The 18,669-nt window shown below is 41.6% G+C and overlaps 1 protein-coding gene across 2 annotated transcripts in view; it reads right to left on the bottom strand.

Moving 5' to 3' along the window:
- Positions 1-18,669, bottom strand: part of Kiaa0391 (KIAA0391 ortholog) — a 136,656-nt gene that overhangs the window by 6,500 nt on the left and 111,487 nt on the right. For both annotated transcript variants that reach the window (XM_013012259.1, XM_013012258.1), the window contains one exon: positions 979-1,127. In XM_013012259.1, the coding sequence (XP_012867713.1) occupies positions 979-1,127 (149 nt within the window). The remainder of the gene's footprint in view (positions 1-978; positions 1,128-18,669) is intronic.

An 18,669-nucleotide genomic window follows, 5' to 3' on the forward strand; every position in this document is an offset into this window, starting at 1 on the left:
ACAAAAAGGCTGAAGAAGAGTCCAAGGCCCTTTAAAGCCTGCATACAAAACAACAATGCCCCCCACTCCCAACATTTTTACTTTCTATTATCTATCTGATCCACACTGGCCCTCCTGCCTTCCTCATAAATGTCAAGTAAATTCCTGACCCAGGGCTTTTGAACCCAGGGCTTCTGTTCCCTCTCTCTGGGATGTACTCCCACTCTCCCTCCCCTTTCTCAAATGATTCATTCCTTTTTTTTTTTTTTTAATCACATCTGCCCCCTCAGAAAAAGTCTTTCCTGCCCACTCCACTTTTTTTATTTTCTTTTGTTGGCCATGGGGTTTGGACTCTGGGCCTGGGCAATGTCCCTGAGCTTTTCAGATCAAGGTAGTGCTCTACCACTTGAGCCACAGCGCCACTTCTGGTTTTTGAGAGGTTAAATTGGAACTAATAGTCTCACAGGGACTTTCCTGTCCAGGCTGGCTTTGAACCATGATCCTCAGACTTCAGCCTCCTGAGTAGCTAGGATTATAGGCATGAACCACTGGCCCCGCTGTGCTCTCAGCCTTACCTTTTGACCTAATATCTACCTAAGCCTTTCCTATCCACTATGCCTTATACTCATTGGATGAATACTGGCTGATTTAATTACCTATTTCTTTAGGTCTAAAAAGACAGGGCCTTTGTCTTAAGCATCATTCTTTCACAAAGAATAGAGAAGGTGTTCATAACCAAGTATTTGGCTAAATGACTCTTCCGATATGTATAAGGTATACTAATCTTACTCCTGACTTACTTTCCTCTCATTCCTCCTTTATCTTGATTTCTTCTACTTAACTTTATTCTGTTATAGAAATTTAATTTTTGTAAGCTTCCTTAGATTAAAAAAAATCAGGTTGACAGACATGAATGCACTTTGTAAAATCGTAAAATAGGCAACTAACAAGCAAATGATGGAGCTTAGTGTAAATTCACTTGTTATATCTAATACTCACATATTATCAGCAAAGAAACAGCTGGCTTGCTTTTGTATCATTTCCATTTCATCCTTTCTCCATCGGGCATTACGTGTTAGCATGTGTTTCCGGCCCAGGACCAGCAGTTGAAGATTCTGCTTAGCTAGTTGAGAAACTACATTCAATAGCTATAAGACACAAAACATACACCAAGCTCTTTAGGTCAAGTGAAAAATCTCAAGCAAGTTCCAGACCACCTAGCCTGGACAATTTTTTAAAAGAAGTCTGGGTATGTCAGCTCATTAAGAGTGCTTGCATAGACTCAGGAACCTGTAGATGGATCCATAGGAACATACATGCCCCCCCGCCAACACACACACACACACACACACACACACACACACCCCAGAAATGGAACCACCATCCCCGCTTTTGATATTGATTTCTTAAGTTTCCATGCAGCTAAGAAGACATCATTGAAAAAAAAACAAACCCAAATGGGTCTTTGAAGTTATATCCTGGCTCAGAGGTGACTAATTATTAAGTTAAAGGCTGACAGTCCAAGAAAAGGCAGAAAAACCTTATCTTGAACTACACTGGAGCACCATCTTGTGGCTGAGAGGCTTCTATTAACAGTAGCTCTAAAAAGAATAGAAGACATAGGAAAGATGAGTGGGTGGGCAGAATAAAGGTACTGTTTCCCGAAACATTTTGACAATCCAGCTATAAAAGCTTACTTTCATGAGGGGCACTGATGCTTCACTCCTGTAATCCTAGCTACTCATGAGGCTGAGATCTGAGGATCGTGGTTCAAAGCCAGCCTGGGCTGGAAAGTCCATGAGACTCATCTCCAATTAACCACCAGAAAACTGGAAGTAGCACTGTGGCTCAAGTGGTAGAGCACTTGCCTTGAGCTGAGGAGATCAGGTTCAGCACCCAGGCCCAGAGCTCAAGCCCCATGACCAGCTCTCCCTGCCCCCGCCTTAAAAAAAAAAAAAAGGTGGGGCTGGGAAGTGGTAGAGTGCATGCCTTGCAAGCATGAGGCCCTGGGTTCGATTCCTCAGCACCACATAAACAGAAAAAGCCGGAAGTGGCGCTGTGGCTCCAGTGGTAGAGCGCTAGCCTTGAGCTGAAGAGCTGAGGGACAGTGCCCAGGCCCAGAGTTCAGGCCCCAGGACCGGCAAAAAAAACAAAAACAAAAACAAAAAAACAAAAGAAGGTTCCTCTAAAATAAATTCCAAGACAGAGAGACAATTTCCAAGCAAGGACTTGGATTCAATAGCCAGTATTGGAAGGAGGTGGTGGGTGGGGGATAATGGAGAGAGAGAGAGAGAGAAGGTAGAAGACAGGAAAGGAGGAAAGAGGGAGGAGAGAAGAAAGAAAACCAAAAACAACTAAGAAGTCTTAAGTTCCACAAAATAAGACTCTGTCTCAGAAACAAACAACTGAGAGGGAGAACAGAGTAGAGATATGTTTCTTCAGTGCTTTAGTATAACTAAAACCTCTGGATGTAAGAAGAAAAGGAAAGCTGGCTAAGGATTTTGAATGACATAGGCGTGAGCTCCTATATGTCCTAGCCTTAGAGCTGAAGAAGTTGTCAATCAGGAAAAGAAGCTGTATGCAAACAAGAAAAGCAGAGGGGGCTGGGAAGGTGGCTCAGTGGTAGAGCACTTGCCTTGCATGCATGAGGCCCTGGGTTCGATTCCTCAGCACCACATAAGCAAAAAGAAAAAAGCCGGAAGTGGCGTTGTGGCTCAAGTGGTAGAGTGCTAGCCTTGAGCTGAAGAGCTGAGGGACAGTGCCCAGGCCCAGAGTTCAGGCCCCACGACCCGACCCAAAAAAAAATAAAAAATAAAAAAAAAGAAATGTACTCTTTACCAGATTAATGTAACTGTAACCCCTCTGTAATCACCTTTATAATAACAGAAAACATTAAAAAATACATCCTAGATGATAAGAAAGCTCTGGATAGAGATGGTGGCAGGGTTATTACAACAATGTGAATTATTTAATGTCATTGAACTAATTGTATAGTTAAAATTTGCACTGGGTATGATAGGGCACACCTGGAATCCCAACACTCAGGAGGCTGAGGAAGGAAGATCTTGATTTCAAGGTCAGCGTGGGCTGCACAGAGATATGTCTTATTTTATGTTTTTACAATAAAAAAGTTTGATCACAGAAATTTAGAAACATAATTATCTTCAGACTTCCTCCTCAGATTATTTATTACTATTACAACTATGGTTATTTTTTAATCAAGAAAAGAGGTTTATTTTGGCTTAGTACTGAAGGTACAAGGTTGAGGGGCTGCATCCTTCTAGATGATTTAGAAACAAATCATAGACATTATATACTCTCATTTGTGAATATGTCAATGCATTTTTAAACATATAGCTCTTTTTTTGTTGTTGGTCGTGGGGCCTAAACTCTGGGCCTGGACGCTGTCCCTCAGCTCTTCAGCTCAAGGCTAGCACCCTATCACTTGAGCCACAGAGACACGTCTGGCTTTTTCAGGGCCTCATGCATGCAAGGCAAGCATTCTACCACTGAGACACCTTCCCAACCCCTAAACATATAACTCTTAAAAACATGGGCACATGTACCCATCACCTGACTTCATATAACTGTAACACCTCTATACCTCACCTTTACAATAACAAAAATTAAAAACATAAGCACAATACCATCATCACATCTAAAAGCTTAATTCCTTAACATTTAATATACAATGATCATAATTCTGAGTTCTAAGTTTTTAAAAATTAGGATCTAAAAAAGCTCCCCTTATATTGCAATTGCTTGATAACTTTTAAAATTGTCTAGAATTTTTTGTCTTTGAAAGAAACAGGGCTGTTTTTCTCACACTTAGGTTTTTGATGACTTCATGGAACATAGCCTTCAATCATGTTTTCTGTAAGTTGGCAGCTGGATACAGGGATTGTGAATGAAGTCTGTTTTTTTTCCTTTCTTTTCCTTCCTTCCTTCCTTTCTTCTTTCTTTCTTTCTGTTTTTCCTATCTCTTTCCTTCTTTCCTTCTCTTTCTTTCTTTCTTTCCTTCCTTCCTTCTTTCTTTCTTCTTTCCTTTGCCTGCCTCTCTCTCTTCTCTCTCTCCATTTAAAAATCTCTGTATTTAAAATCACAGTCTTGATAAAGGGAAAAAGCCAGTTCACTCCTTAACATTAATTCATTGAGAACTTTCTCTATAAGTCATTAACCAGAACTGCAAGGGATACAGATGTAAGGGTTCAGTTTTATTAATTAATTAATTTTTGAGCTGATACTGGGGCTTAAACTCAGAGCCTGAGTGTTATCTCTTAGCTTTTTCTCTCAGGGCTGATGCTCTGCCACTTCAGCCATAGCTCTACTTCAGCGTTTTTGGTGGTTAACTGGAATTAAAAGCCTTATGGACTTTACTGCTTCAGATGGCTTTAAACAATGATCTTCAGCTCAGCCTTTTGGCTAGCTAGGATTACAGGTATGAGCTACAGGTGCTCAGTTCAGCTACGCTGACTATAACAATGCAGTTAGAGCTAAGAAGGAGCACAAAGGAAGGGCTTCAGATTATGGGTGAGGAGGGTGGTCAGGGACATCTCCAGAGAGGCAATGACCACAAACAGAGCTTTATTTTCAGATGAATTATTCCAAGGACAAGGAGCAGCACATGTAAAAGTGGGGACTCTATTAGGATACTGAGTTCTGGGAAGTACAAGGTGCTAAATGTGGCTCAGGCAGAGTTATGGAAGGATGACAGCACTAGAAATAAGGCTGGAAATGAAAGCAGAGGTCAGGTGCCAGGGATTCTTGTAAGCTGTGCTAAGTCTTTTCTTGCCTGAGAACAATGGGGGAAAACCAAAAGGATTTGTAACAGGGGGTGACTTCACTTTTAGCGAGAACAGAATGATGGACTGCAACAATGCTGGACTAGCATAAGGAGATCATTGGGAGACTTGGCAGTAATGTGAGCAAGAGATGAGAAAACTGGTAGTAATGTTGTAGAGAAAGACCTCTGAGATTCAATAAAGTGGCACTGAGCAGACTTAGTCCTTGACTAGATGTGGGAAACAGGATAGTACAAATCAAAACACATCTGGACCACTAAATGATGGTACCAAGGCAGATTCTATGAAAGGAGGAGCCTTTTGGGGGTGGGGGGCAGTTCTGGGGCTTGAACTCAGAGCCTGGGCTGTCTGTGCTCAAGGCTAGTACTATAACATTTGAGCCACAGCACCATTTCTAGCTTTTTCTGAGTAGTTAATTGGAGATAAGAGTTTCACAGACTTTCCTGGCTGAGCTGGCTTTGAACTTCAGTCCTTAGATCTCAGCCCTTTGAATGGCTAGAACTACAGGCATGAGCCACTGACACAGGCTAGAAATAGATACTTTTATGTGCAATTATTAATTCTGATAATTAAGGGAATACAAAAGCACTTCAGGAACAGACAATGAAAAACTCTGCTTGACATTGTTCCAGGACAAAGACAAACATTAGTACATGCTCTAGAGAGCATGTTTATAGGAGAAAAAGCAAGGGAAGTTATAACTTGCACTAGTACAATGAAGTTTACTACTTGTATCTAGACTACTTCCCTCTGCAGGTTCACTTACACTTATCATTCTCTTTTCACTTCTCCCCCCTCTCTCAACAAGGTCCTGCTATACAGCCTAAGCAGACTTCAAACTCAAGATCCTCAGCCTGGTGCCAGTGGCTCATGCCTGTAATCTAGCTACTCACGACACAGAGATCTAAGGATCACAGTTTGAAACCAGCCTGGGCAGGAAAGTGCAAGACTCTTATTTCCAATTAACTACCAGAAAACCAAAAGCAATGTTGTGGCTCAATGTAGTAGAGCGCTAGTTTTGAGTGAAATAAATTCAGGGACAGTGCCCAGGCCCTGAGTTCAAGCCCATGGCCGACAAAATAACAACAACAAAATAACAAAAATCCTCAAGATCCTCCTGCTTCAGACTCCTGAATGCTGGTATTGTAAGGGTGAGGGACCATTCCTACCTTGAAAATAAATTTTTTGTTTTCCTGCAGTGCTAGAGGTCCAGCCATGACCCTTGCATGTGCAAAACACGTGCTCCTCCCACTGAGCTACATCCCCAGCTCTTCTCTTGAACTACGTTTTGGGAAGAGAATCCTTGTCCCTTTTCCCAGAGACGATGACTAAGTTTTTCTTTCCTTCCCTTCCTTCCTTCCCCCCTCCTTCTTTCCTCCCTCCCTTCCTCTCTTTTGTGTGTGTCTGTGCGCGCGTGCGCGCGCGTGCATGTGCAGGTACCGGGGCTTGAACTCTCCAGCTCTCCCTTGACTTTTTTTTTTTTGCTCAAAGCTGGTGCTCTATCACTTGAGTCATACCTCTACTTGCAGCTTTTAGCTGGTTTGAGAGAAGAATCTCAATTTTTCTTCAATCTTCAGGTGTCAGCTTCCCATGTAGTTAGGATTACAGGCATGAGCCACCAGTGCCTGGCTTAATGACATTTTTTAAAAATCAGTGTGTGTGTGTGTGTGTCACTTTTTAAAATCAGTGTGTGTGTGTGTGTGTGTGTGTGTGTGTGGTGTACTGGGACTTGAACTCAGGGCTTAGGTGCTGTTCCTGAGCTTTTTCTCTCAAGGCCATCCTGGGCTCTACCACTTGAGCCACAGCTCCAGTGACTAAATTTCTTAAGTGACTGTTGTATTGAAGTAAGGAGGCCAGGTCTGGTCAGCACCATATTGGCCATATGGTGGATGGTAGGGTCTGGCATCTTGTCTTCATGGAACAAGGAGGAACCCCCCCTCACCTGCCTCCCAGGTAATGGGTGTGCCTGGACCCCTGGAGGCAGGGGCAGACACTTGGCTGATAGGTTACTGAACCTGTCAGTCTAGTGCCTGGGACTGGGAATTTCCTGAGGATCTGCCCCCTGCGCTGACCTGTTTTAGGCCTGGACCAGCACAGCTGCTGGACTCCATGCCACGTGCGTCTCTGTGTGTCCTGTGTCCTGCCTCCTGGCTGGTCTCCAGTCATCATGGAGTCCCATTTCAGCTCTCCATTGGAGCTGAATTGGCTTGTTGGTATTGTTTTTGTTATTTCTTTCCTCTTTAGCATGTTTCCTGGCTGTGTTATGTGTATTTGCGTGCTGCAGGCCTTTGTAACAACTGGCAGCTTGCAGCCTGGTAACTGTATAATAAAGACTCCAATATTCTATATTTTAAAATGTGGCTTCTGGAATGATTTACCTTACAACACCACTCATCATTTTTCTATGCATCTCTGAAAACTACAACAATGGAGGAGAGAATATTCTATCCTGAGGCTTTTGGTTTCAAATATTCATATGTTCATTCAGCAGCTGCTCAGCTGGGTTATCTCAGCCTCCATTCTACCTTTGACAGGTGTTGCTGCTTCCAGGGAGAATAATCACAATTTACTGAAAGGGAGATCAGTAAGTGTCTTGTTGGAATTACTCTAAATACCATATAAAGCATTAAATACCATATAAGAGACAGTACAACCCTGGATAAAAATAGGAGAACTGGGAGATGAGCAAAGGAAGTATTTTGGTGAAGAAACAGAAGCTGGAGTGAGAAGGGAGATAGAAGCCACCACTGGTAGAATGGCAGGACAGCAGTAAGCACTGCAGGCAAGTGCTTTGTAAGTCTGGTGGAGTGGTTCCAGAGGATAGGCTGAAGCTGTGGTGAGTCCCACCTCCATCTCTTTGCGTACAAAGATGTGAAACTGCTTGGTGACTGACTCACAGCAGACCCTTCTTTGAATGGCTATGGCTTGAGAACATACACACACCATTTTGATTACTTCATTGTGATGTCATAATGATCCCGCTGGTTTATGTTAGATCTATCACGTCTTATATCCTGCATTTGTCAGACTTGGGTATTTTAGGGAGATTTCAATTATCTCATCGTGGCTTTAGTCAATGAAACAATTCTACCAAGGAAGAGAAATGCCACTCCTGTTTTGGGAACATCCTGTGGAGTGTGGGATGCATTTCCTGTCTACCAGTCTGCTCTGATGTCTCTAGCACCCACGCAGTTATCCAGCCCTTAGAAAAACAAAAAAGCAAAAAAAAAAAACAACACAAACTGAAACACACAACTATTAAATTGTTGGCCTGGGTGGATTTCCCCTGTAGTCAGCTGTCTAGAAGGCAGAAATTTTGGCTATTGACTGATAGGGTAACTTTTCTTTGAAAATTAATATACATTTTTTGGTCTTTCTAATTTTAGGGTAAGGTATCTCTCTTTCCCTTATCATCTGAGGCAGGAAAGGATAGGTACTTTGAATATTTAAAACTAATTTCAGAGAAATTTAACTTATTTTGATGCATTTGAATTTCCACCCTCAGGGCTGGGAATGTAGCTTAGCGGTAGACTGCTTGCCTCGTATGCACGAAGCCCTGAGTTCAATTTCTCAGTACCACATAAACAGAAAAAGCTAGAAGTGGTGCTGTGGCTCAAGTGGTAGAGTGCTAGCCTTGAGCAAAAAGAAGCTCAGAACAGTGTCTAGGCACTGAGTTCAAGCCCAGGCCCAACAATAAATAAATAAATAAATAAATAAAATTTTCTACCCTCAAAAGGCTTATTAGAAGTTTTCCCTAGGGTTCTGGATCCAGTCCAAATATAAAGAATAATCTGCTCACTATGGAAAGTATGTGAATACTTCCTGAATCATAGAACATCATTTAATGGTTAGAAAAGGAAAAATGAAAGTGAGGAGCTCTCAAAGTCTGAAAATTTGTGTAACCTTTCCCAATTGCACTGTGCCAATTCATATAGCTTTGTCTTGCTACAAAGCCTCACAAAAATGTACAGTATGGTTACTGACTTTGTTCTCTGGAACAATCCTGTCTGTAATATTTAAAAAGATCTGAGCCAGGCATTGGTGGCTCATGCCTGTAATCCTAGGTACCCAGGAGGCTGAGATCTGAGGATCCCAGTTCAAAACCAGCCCGGGCAGGAAAGTCCAGACTCTTATTTCCAATTACGAGGTGACAATTAGGTACCTTGGGGTAGAGAGTAGGGAAACAGGCTAGGAGGGGAAAGGAAAAACCTGAGATAGGGGACACACAGGAATATCTTCATACATACAGTCTTCTTTATACATGGATGCTTTGTTTTTTCTTTTGGTCAGTAGTGGGGCTTCAGTTGCAGGGTTCAAACTCAGGACCTGGGCACTCTCTCTGAGCTCTTTTTGCTCAAGGCTAGCACTCTACCAGTTTGAGCCCAGCACCTCTACCAGTTTTTGAGTGGTTAATTGGAAATAAAGAGTCTCACAGGGACTTTTTTTCCCCGGGCTGGCTTTGAACCTCAGATCTAGCCTCCTGAGTAGCTAGGGTTATAGGCATGAGCCACTGGCACCTGACAACATGATGTATTTTATATCCCTAACCCATATCCCACAGAGTGTAAATTGTACTCATGGAATTGCCAATATTTTTTTTTACCATTGTTGATTTACAAAAGAGCAAACTCCTAGGTTAAACCTAGGAGGTTTAATTGAGGTTCAGCAATGTGCCCTGGAAGCAAATGAAGAGCCAAAATTTTCCCACATGCAAAATATAGAGGACAACAAAAAAAAAAGAACAGAAGGCTTCTGTTCAGTCAACTCTTATAATTGTGTAATATTCATGAAGATCACAAAAAACCTTATCCTTTAAAAAGTTAAAATATTTAAGTCTGGAATGAGGGAAATTCCTTAGTGTTTCCTAGAGAAAAAAATATGCCAAATATTATATTCATGTAAGTAGAGTTAATATAATATAACAATGAGGACTTAAGAACAGTGCTGAGAAATCCCCAAACCTTCATATCTTCTTCACTTCTACTTTTCTTAGCAGAAATGGGGACACAAACTGAACTGACAGGAAGCAATTATGGGGATGTAATTTGAAGGAGAGGTGTGAGGGGAGGAATCAGAACACAAATGAGACCAGTGTGTCCATGTCACTTCTCCAATTCAGGCAGACACATGAATAAGATGAGTAGAAAGGCTGTTTAGAGACATTTTAAAAAGATATGTAGATTAAAAAATAATGTAAAGTAGCTGGGCTCTGGTGGCTCATGCCAGCCAGGAAAGTCTATGAGACTCTTAATCTCCAATTCACTATGAAAAAGTTAGAAGCTCAATAGAGAGGCATACTTGAATGAAAAGGCTAAAGACAGCACCCAAGTCCTAAATTCAAACCTCAGGAACTACCTCCTCCCCCAAATAATGTAAAGCAAAAAGTTGTCTATTTTTCCTCCTTTATGAGTTCTTGGGCAATTATGATGTGTCAAAAGTACTTTTAATGCCATTGTTTGTATACACACCATCATTGAATTCTCACAGACATCCTACAAATTCAGTACATTACCACCCCTTCAATATTCCCCTTTTGCATATGGAGAACCATGAGATTCAGCAAAGTCAGGCAACTGACTCAATGTCATAGGACAGTAAATAGCAGAGCTGGGTTTCAAACTGAGTTAATTCTAATCTCAATCTCATGCCTCATAACTGGTAAAACACTCGTACCATATCACCTCAATTCTAACTCTTCAAAGCTCCTACTACTCCTATTTTATAGCTATGACCGTGGTAGTCTAGCAGCGAGTGGTTCCTTATTTTTATTATTACTACTATCATTCCTTCTCTTTCTTTTTATCACATTTCTCCTTTCTTCTCCCCTTAATGCCCCTCCCCCACCGTTGGCTTTCTTGTTTATGGCTGACTACCACTTGAGTTGCACCTCTACTTCTGGTATTTTGCTAGTTAACTACAAGCAAGATTCTCAAGAATTTGTCTGCCTGGGCTGGCTTTGAACTTCAATCCTCAGATCTCAGACTCCTGAGTATCTAGGATTATAAGTGTGTGAGCCACTGGTGTCCCATTCCTCCTTTTTTATTTTGAGACAAGGTCTCACTATGGAGCTCAGACTGATTTTGAACTCATGGTCCTCCCACCCCATCCTCTGAGTTCTGGGATTGCAAGTATGTACCAGTATGACCTACTAAATCATCCTTTGTGAGCTGCAAGAAATCCCAGGTACTTCTAGAAAGCCTAACACCATATTTCTTTACTGCAGTAAATATGAGCAGTACTTGACAATATGGTGCAGATACTTGAAGCCACAGGTATATCTTCTTGAAGGGACAATTTGACTTCAGGCTTTCTATTTTTGGGAGAACCTCCTGTTTTTAGTAACAACAACAAAAAAACAAAACAAAAAATGCAGATATGCTATGGTGTCTTTGGATACAAGATATACTAATTTTCAAGATAAATAAGATTGCAAAGACATTTTGTATGTCCCTCAGGGTAATAACCTTCAACCTATAAGGAAAGGAGTGCTTTTCCTCTTGCTTTAGGGGTACTCTACAGATAGTATGACAAGTGGTCTGTTAGTAAATTGAGTCCCTTCCTATAGGCTAGTCCACACCTTCCCTTCTCCACAGCTTAGCATGCTCCCTTCCTAGGCAGCACTAGGTCCACGCAGTAAAGGCAGTAAATAATCAACTTTCAACCCCCTTTGCCTTGGGATGGCACTTCTCTGAGGCAGAAGGCAACAAGAGCCCCTTAGAGTGACCTTCAGGTCTGGGCAGTTGCAGGATCCTTATCTACTATTTGGACAGCAGCCATAAATCCTAGTCCACCATGATGAAGCCCCTGGCCTACATGTCCACACCAGGATCTCCACCTCCTAGTCCCTTCCAGCCCCTCCTAAACCCCCTAGGATATATAGGTCACCCCAGACAATAGCTGTGCTTCTTCTCATACCTCCCTTGTGAGATTCCTCCCTTGTGAGAAGGAGTCTTGCGGCCCTCTCCCGGCAACAAACTTTTCTTTGTTCTATGTGCCTGGATGTCTACGTGGTTCTCTGGCAAAGTCTAATTAATCTTCATTTGCTAATATGGTCACTGCAATGTCAAATAAGTCTATGTAGGCTAGGAAGACAGCCGCAATTCATGGCTCTAATCTAGCTGTTAGAAGATACTCCCAAAATTTTATACCTGAAAATATATGAAATATATTAAGAAAAGTGTAAAATTTGGAACAATGTTTAATTATGGCTCTTTTGTGTAAAATAATTATGTATGTGTGCTAAAAATAGTCTTGAAAGATACACTAAGCTGTTATAAGTGGTTCCTTTTGGGGTGTAGGATTAGGGAAAGTGTTTACTCCTATCATTTGATATTATCTGAAGCTCCTCCCCATAAACATGTATGATCCTTTTGTAAAAGAAGAAAAATAACACCTAAAGGCTAAATAACACTAAAATAGCACAAGAGTAACCCCAAAGAATTAAGACAGTAAAGGGTCTCTTGGAACTGCATAAACCCTCTGAAGGGCACATTAAAGATCTCTGAAAGTCAGGAGAACACATGTGGAGCAGCTCAGCCCTTTATTAGGTTAAAAGGAGCAATCTGTATATGGTCTCCATAAATAACAGATGCTTCTAGAGGAGCTAGTTTATTTAGATATTTCTATCAATTAAGATTGAAGTTTTTTTTTCAGTTTATTCCAGAATAGAGAGAGACATATAAACAAATCACTATAATCTACAGGATTATAATACAATACAAAAAAAGACAAAGGGGGGCTGGGAAGGTGGCTCAGTGATAGAGTGCTTGCCTTGCATGCATGAGGCCCTCAGCTCAATTCCTCAGCACCACATAAGCAGAAAACGCTGGAAGTGGGGCTAAGGCTCAAGTGGTAGAGCGCTAGTCTACAGCTGAAGAGCTGAGGCACAGCGCCCAGGCCCAGAGTTCAGGCCCCACAACAGACAAAAAAAAAAAAAAACAGACAAAGGTTAACTCACTGCAGTACTTACTCTGTTATATCTGAAACAAAGGTGGATATAGGGAGAATGGGTCATGGTTCCTGTCCTCAAGTTGTACAGAGCCCTGTGGCAGCAAAGAACAGGTACCTGGAGAGCTAGTGTAAGGGTAGAAACAAGTTTCTGGAAAGTTCTGAAAGCTAAACCAGAACTTTCAAGTCAGATAGAGGAGGAACACTCTAGATGAGTAAAAGAATGAAAACATGATGGGAAACAGGATTTTAGGATTAATAAAAGTACAGAGCAGGGCAGGGGGAGCAGGAGCTGAGGGGAAGTGAGAGACAAAGCTGAGAAGCAGACAGAGGCTAAGTAATTAACATTCTTGCACACAGGATCTTATGCGATGCCTCATGGAAGTGACACTTTCAGATGTCCATTGTGGAAAGAACCTTTCCACTGGGGTTCAGATACAGGGAAGTAAATTATCAGACCTCAGCAACATTAAGACACGAAAGGGTCCAAGGTAGAACACAATAGACTAGAGCTAAGACAAATGTAATATGTTAAGAGAAATATAATATATAACTATATATTGGGCAAGTAAACTTGTGAATATTATTATTATTATTACTTTTAAGTCCTGGGCCTTGAACTCTGGGCATGGGTACTATCCCTGAGCTCCTTTTGCTTAAGGCTAGCACTCTACCACTTGAGCCACAGCACTACTTCTGGCTTTTTCTGTGATTTAATTGGAGATAAGAGACTCACAGACTTTACTGCCCAGGCTGCCTTTCAACCATGATCTTCAGATCTCAGCCTACTAAGTAGCTAGGATTACAGGTATGAGCCACTGGCACCCTGCTGTTAATATGTTTTGTTTAACCCACTGTATCAAGCTATTTCATTGTAGTGACAGTAGTAGAACATTTGTCTATCATAGTTAAGGCCCTGGCTTTGATCCCTAACATTAAAAAAAATCAACATGAAATTATTAAGGTATTTTCTATCTTTAAAAATATTGTCTTTAAAGCAGGGTATGGTTGTACATGCTTGAAATCCCAGTTTTCTTGGGAGGTGATGATAGGAGAATCTCCCTAGGAAAGTTAGCAAGATCCTGTCTCAAAAAACAATCTTAAACAAAAGGCCTGGGGATAGAGTGCTGAAGTGATAGAGCGCTTGCCTAGTATGGGAGAGGCCCTAGGTGAATCCTTAGTAACAAAACAAAACATGACCTTATCTTTGAAATCTCTCATTTTTCACAATTAACAGCACATCACAATTTGGTTAGCCATGTTTCAGGTACATAATCACACTGGCTACTGGTTACCATGTCAGATTAAGCAAAACCAAAGGGATTAGTGTAGGAGGCAATATCAAAGTTTCTTGGCTTAATCAAGGATGGGGAAATCCCTGTGACTACAGGCTTATTCAACTGGATGAAGACTGATATCAGCAAACCATATTAGAGCATACAAAAAAAAATCTGAGGGAAGAGGAAAAGGAAAATAGTGATTTTTGGCTTGCCAATGGAAATACTTGAAGTTATTTGCCCAAAGTAATCCAGCAACATCTAGAATTTTGACCTAAATCTCTTTGATGTCAACCCTTTCCTAAAGATTCTTCTCAGTAAAGAATTAACAAAAAAGAAGGAAAAGACATGAGGCTGCATTCCACCTCTAAAACAACTATACTTGCCGATACTGTTGGAGGAGAAAATGAAAAATTGTTAAAAGTGGTCCTAAAATTTCTAAAATCTTATGTAAAAATAAACATTCTGTGGGACTTTATAATCTACTGTGTAAATAGATACATAGCATGGGGATGAGACTTTTAAGGCCTGAACTCTAGGCCTGGGAACTTTCCCTCAGCTCTTCAGCTCAATGCTAGCGCTCTACCATTTCAGCCACACCACTTCTGGCTTTTTCCTTTTTGCTTATGTGGTGCTAAAGAATCAAACCCAGGGCCTCATGCATACAAGGCAAGCGCTCTACCACTGAGCCATCTTCCCAGCCCCGATGTTAACTTTTTTTTAAAGGTTTTTTATTTTTATTTTTTGTAAAAATACCATACAGGGGGGTTACAATTACATGAGCAAGGTAATAAGTACATTTCTTATCAAGCATTGTTGCCTCCCCCTTTGTTTTTCCCCTACCATTCCTGCTCTCCCATCTCCACGACTACACTCCTCCTGCTCACCCCTCCCCACCCCCCACAAAGATGTTAACTTTTAAGAATTACCTGAGGGGCTGGAAAGATGGCTCAGTGGTAGAGTGCTTGCCTTGCATGCATGAGGCTCTGGGTTTGATTCCTCAGCACCACATAAGCAGAAAAAGACTGAAGTGGCACTGTGGCTCAAGTGGTAGAGCCCTAGCCTTGAACTGAAGAGCTGAGGGACAGCGCCCAGGCCCAGAGTTCAGGCCCCACAACCAACAACAAAAAAAGAATTACCTGAGAATTGGCTCTGTGGCTCAAGTGGTAGTGTGCTAGCCTTGAGCACAAAGAGGCTCAAGGACAGTGCCCAGGCTCTAAGTTCAAGCTGCACAACCAACAAAAGAAAAAAAATTCAAAATTATTAGAAGTGTAGCCAGGTACCAGTGGCTCACGCCTGTAATTCTTGCTACTCAGGAGGCTGAGATCTGAGGATCAAGGTTCAAAGCCAGCCTGGGAAAGAAAGTCTATGAGACTCCTTATCTCCAGTTAACCTCCAGAAAACCAGAAGTGGTGCTGTGGTTCAAGTGGTAGAGCACTAATCTTGAGCTGAAGAACTCAGGGATAGAACCCAGGTCCAGAGTTCAAGCCCCACAATGGACAAGAAAAAAAAAAAAAGAGTCGCATAGACTTATGGTGCTGGAAATGTGGTTTAATGATAGAGTGCTTGCCTAGCATGCATGAAGCCCTGGATTTGATTCCTCAGTACCACATAAACAGAAAAAGCTGAAGTATTGCTGTGGCTCAAGTGGTAGAGCACTAGTCTTGAGCACAGAAAGGCTCAAGTACAATGCCCAGGCCCTGAGTTCAAGCTCTAGGACCAGCAAAATTAAAAAAAAAAAAGAATTACTTGATAGCCAGAAAACTATGGCTTCTAATATATTTAAAAATGTAGAACAAGGAAGTGGTGCTGTGGCTCAAGTGGTAGAGCGCTCACCTTGAGCTGAAGAGCTGAGGGACAGCGCCTATGCCCAGAGTTCAAGCCCCATGACCAAAAAAAAAACCCAGAGGGGAAAAAAAAATGTAGAACAAGGGGCTTCAGTCTAATTTTATATGCTAGATCAAGGGTATTTCCTTGAACTAAATTTTCCTTCAACACCAGTAAAGCTAACAGCATAGGAAAGTGGTATTTTGGAAAGAAGGTGGGTGGTACCACAGGTGTCCCTAAATTGTTTGTTGTCTTAAGATACCATTGGTTACCTTAGAAATGGTTGTGAGGATAGCTTAAATGGCAGAGTTCTCGTCTGGCATGCATAAGCCTCAGGTTCAATCTCTAGCACCAAAAAACAAAACAAAAATAACAACAACAACAAAAAAAAACAAGACAGAAAAAGCAGTGCCTACATGCACGTACAGATCCGGATAGGTTGCTATGGATGGGAATAAACAAAGAAAAAAATCCACCTGGGTAAATCTTAAAACAAAGAAAAAATGGTGTAAAAGTTGACCACCACACAGGAAATAGTAGCCACAGTATTTTTAAAAAGTTGTTAAAATGAGGCTGTCTGTGTGTATAGACTGAAATGAAGTGGTTTGAGGTATAAATTTGGCAGCAGTGAAATGATAGATGATTCATCAACTCCAATGTCATTATATTTCTATCAAGCCCTCTGTTTCAAAAACTTAGGGCTCAGTTTTTCTATGGAAGTCAGAGAAGGAACTGAATGTTTTCTTTTCTTTTAGTGGTACTGGAGTTTGAACTCAGGACCTTGCTAGGCAGGTACTTTACCACTTGAGCGACTCCACCAGCCCCTTTTATGTTGTTTATTTTTGAGACAGCTCATCGTGGACTGTTATTCTCCTGTTTGTACTTCCTATTTGGGGATGTCAGACCTATCCACTGAGCCCAGCTATTGCGCTCCCCATTTAGTTGAATGCTGCCTTGCCCAGCTATTGGTTGAGATGGAGATTCATGAACTTTTTGCTCATGGCCTTGAACCACAATCCCTTTGTCCTTATCTCTCAAGTAGCCAGGATTACAGGCCTGAGCCATTGTGCCCCGCTCTGCTGGCTTTCTTTAGATGGGGTACAATAGCTCACATCTCAATGACATACCACTGAATCAGCATAACACTGGTATGGTTTAAATGACTACATACTGTGCTTATTGGCAATGCAACACATGATATGGCAAAGCAAGAATGAATCATGCACCTGTAATGGGTCAGGAGACCAGCCTTCACATGTTCACTGCCCAACTCAATCAACTCTTGTTTCTAACAGGCTGCCAAGCTGGTATTCAAATACTAACGGATAAAGAGATTCCAGAGACTTGATCACTGGCTTGTAAAAAAAAAAAGTTTGATTCTGGGGATATAGAAAAAGAATAAAAAAGAATAATGCTTCTAGCACTGTTGGCTCTAGGTGAGTCACTTAGCTTCTAAGTTAATTTCCCATATACAGAAGGAAAAAAATATAACTTAGTCATTAGGACTATGTGAGGATCAAATCAGACAATTTTTATGAAAGGATTTTGTAAGCTGTAAAAGTTTACCCATTGTAGCCTATGAATAAAGACTATGTGGCTCATTTATATACACATGTGATGTACTCCCTTAAAAGGCTAGGATTTTAAGAGACTTAGGCAATCTTCAGGAAAACCTAACTTTTCCTGAAATTTACAAGTTGACACATTTCTTTAAAAGCCCTTTATTTAATCCTTCAACTTTAAATACATGCTCTTATTTGTGTGTGTGTGGGGGGGGCAGTCCTGGGGCTTGAACTTAGGGCCTGGGCACTGTCCCTGAGCTTCTTTTGCTCAAGGCTAGCACTCTACCACTTAAGCCACAGCACCACTTCTGGCCTTTTCTGTTTACGTGGTACTGAGGAATGGAACTCGGGGCTTCATGCATGCTAGGCAAACACTCTACCACTAAGCCACATTCCCAGCCAGCATGGGAGTTTTAACTTCATTCTTTTCAGAACCAGGTATTCACCCTCCTTCAGTAACCAGGCAATACTCCTCTTCTAGGAAGTCACATATTGATGCCAAATCTAGACACATAATTGACAGAGCGCACTACAGCCCAGAACTCCTGGGCACATATGACCCCTTCATACTGGTTGGTATGGGACTACAGGCAACCAATACTGCACGAAGTTCTTTCTCCTTTATTAGATTTTATTTTTATCACTTTAGTTCAAGATACCATTAGGCCTTGGTGTCTCTCCCTCTCCCTCATTTTCTCCCCCCCCACCGTGTGTGTGTGTGTGTGTGTGTGTGTGTGCACGCTAGTACTGGGGTTTGGACTCAGTTCCAAGGCATTGTTCCTGAGTTTTTTTTTTTTGCTCAAGGATAACACTCTACCACTTGAGCCACAGTTCCATTTCTTGCTTTTTGGTAGTTACAGTAATTGAAGCTAGGAGACTCACAGACTTTCCTGTGCCACTTCCAGCCTTTTCTGAGTAGGTTTTATTGGAGGTGAGTCTCACAGACTTTCCTGCCAGCTGGCTTCAAACCACAATCCTCAGATCTCTGCCTCCTGAGTGGCTAGGATAATAGGCTTGAGCCACAAGTAACTAGCTGCTTTGTCTTTTAATATTCAATTTCTCCGGAACTATTGCCAGGTTACTCTCTTCCTATAATATTGCTTTCTTTGGTCATTTTCTTATTCATACTCATTGCCAAACCCTAATTCCTGGTACCAGTAGCCTGTCCAAATCTACAGGTATAAATAAATCAGATAATTACCTGGTGAGGAGAAGACTATGTGGGTTTGGGAATTCCACCTGAATACCACAGGGCATGCTAGTGTAGTTCAGTGA

The sequence above is a fragment of the Dipodomys ordii genome, unplaced genomic scaffold, assembly GCF_000151885.1.
Source record: "Dipodomys ordii isolate 6190 unplaced genomic scaffold, Dord_2.0 Scaffold16, whole genome shotgun sequence".
Classification (NCBI taxonomy): Eukaryota; Metazoa; Chordata; class Mammalia; order Rodentia; family Heteromyidae; genus Dipodomys; species Dipodomys ordii.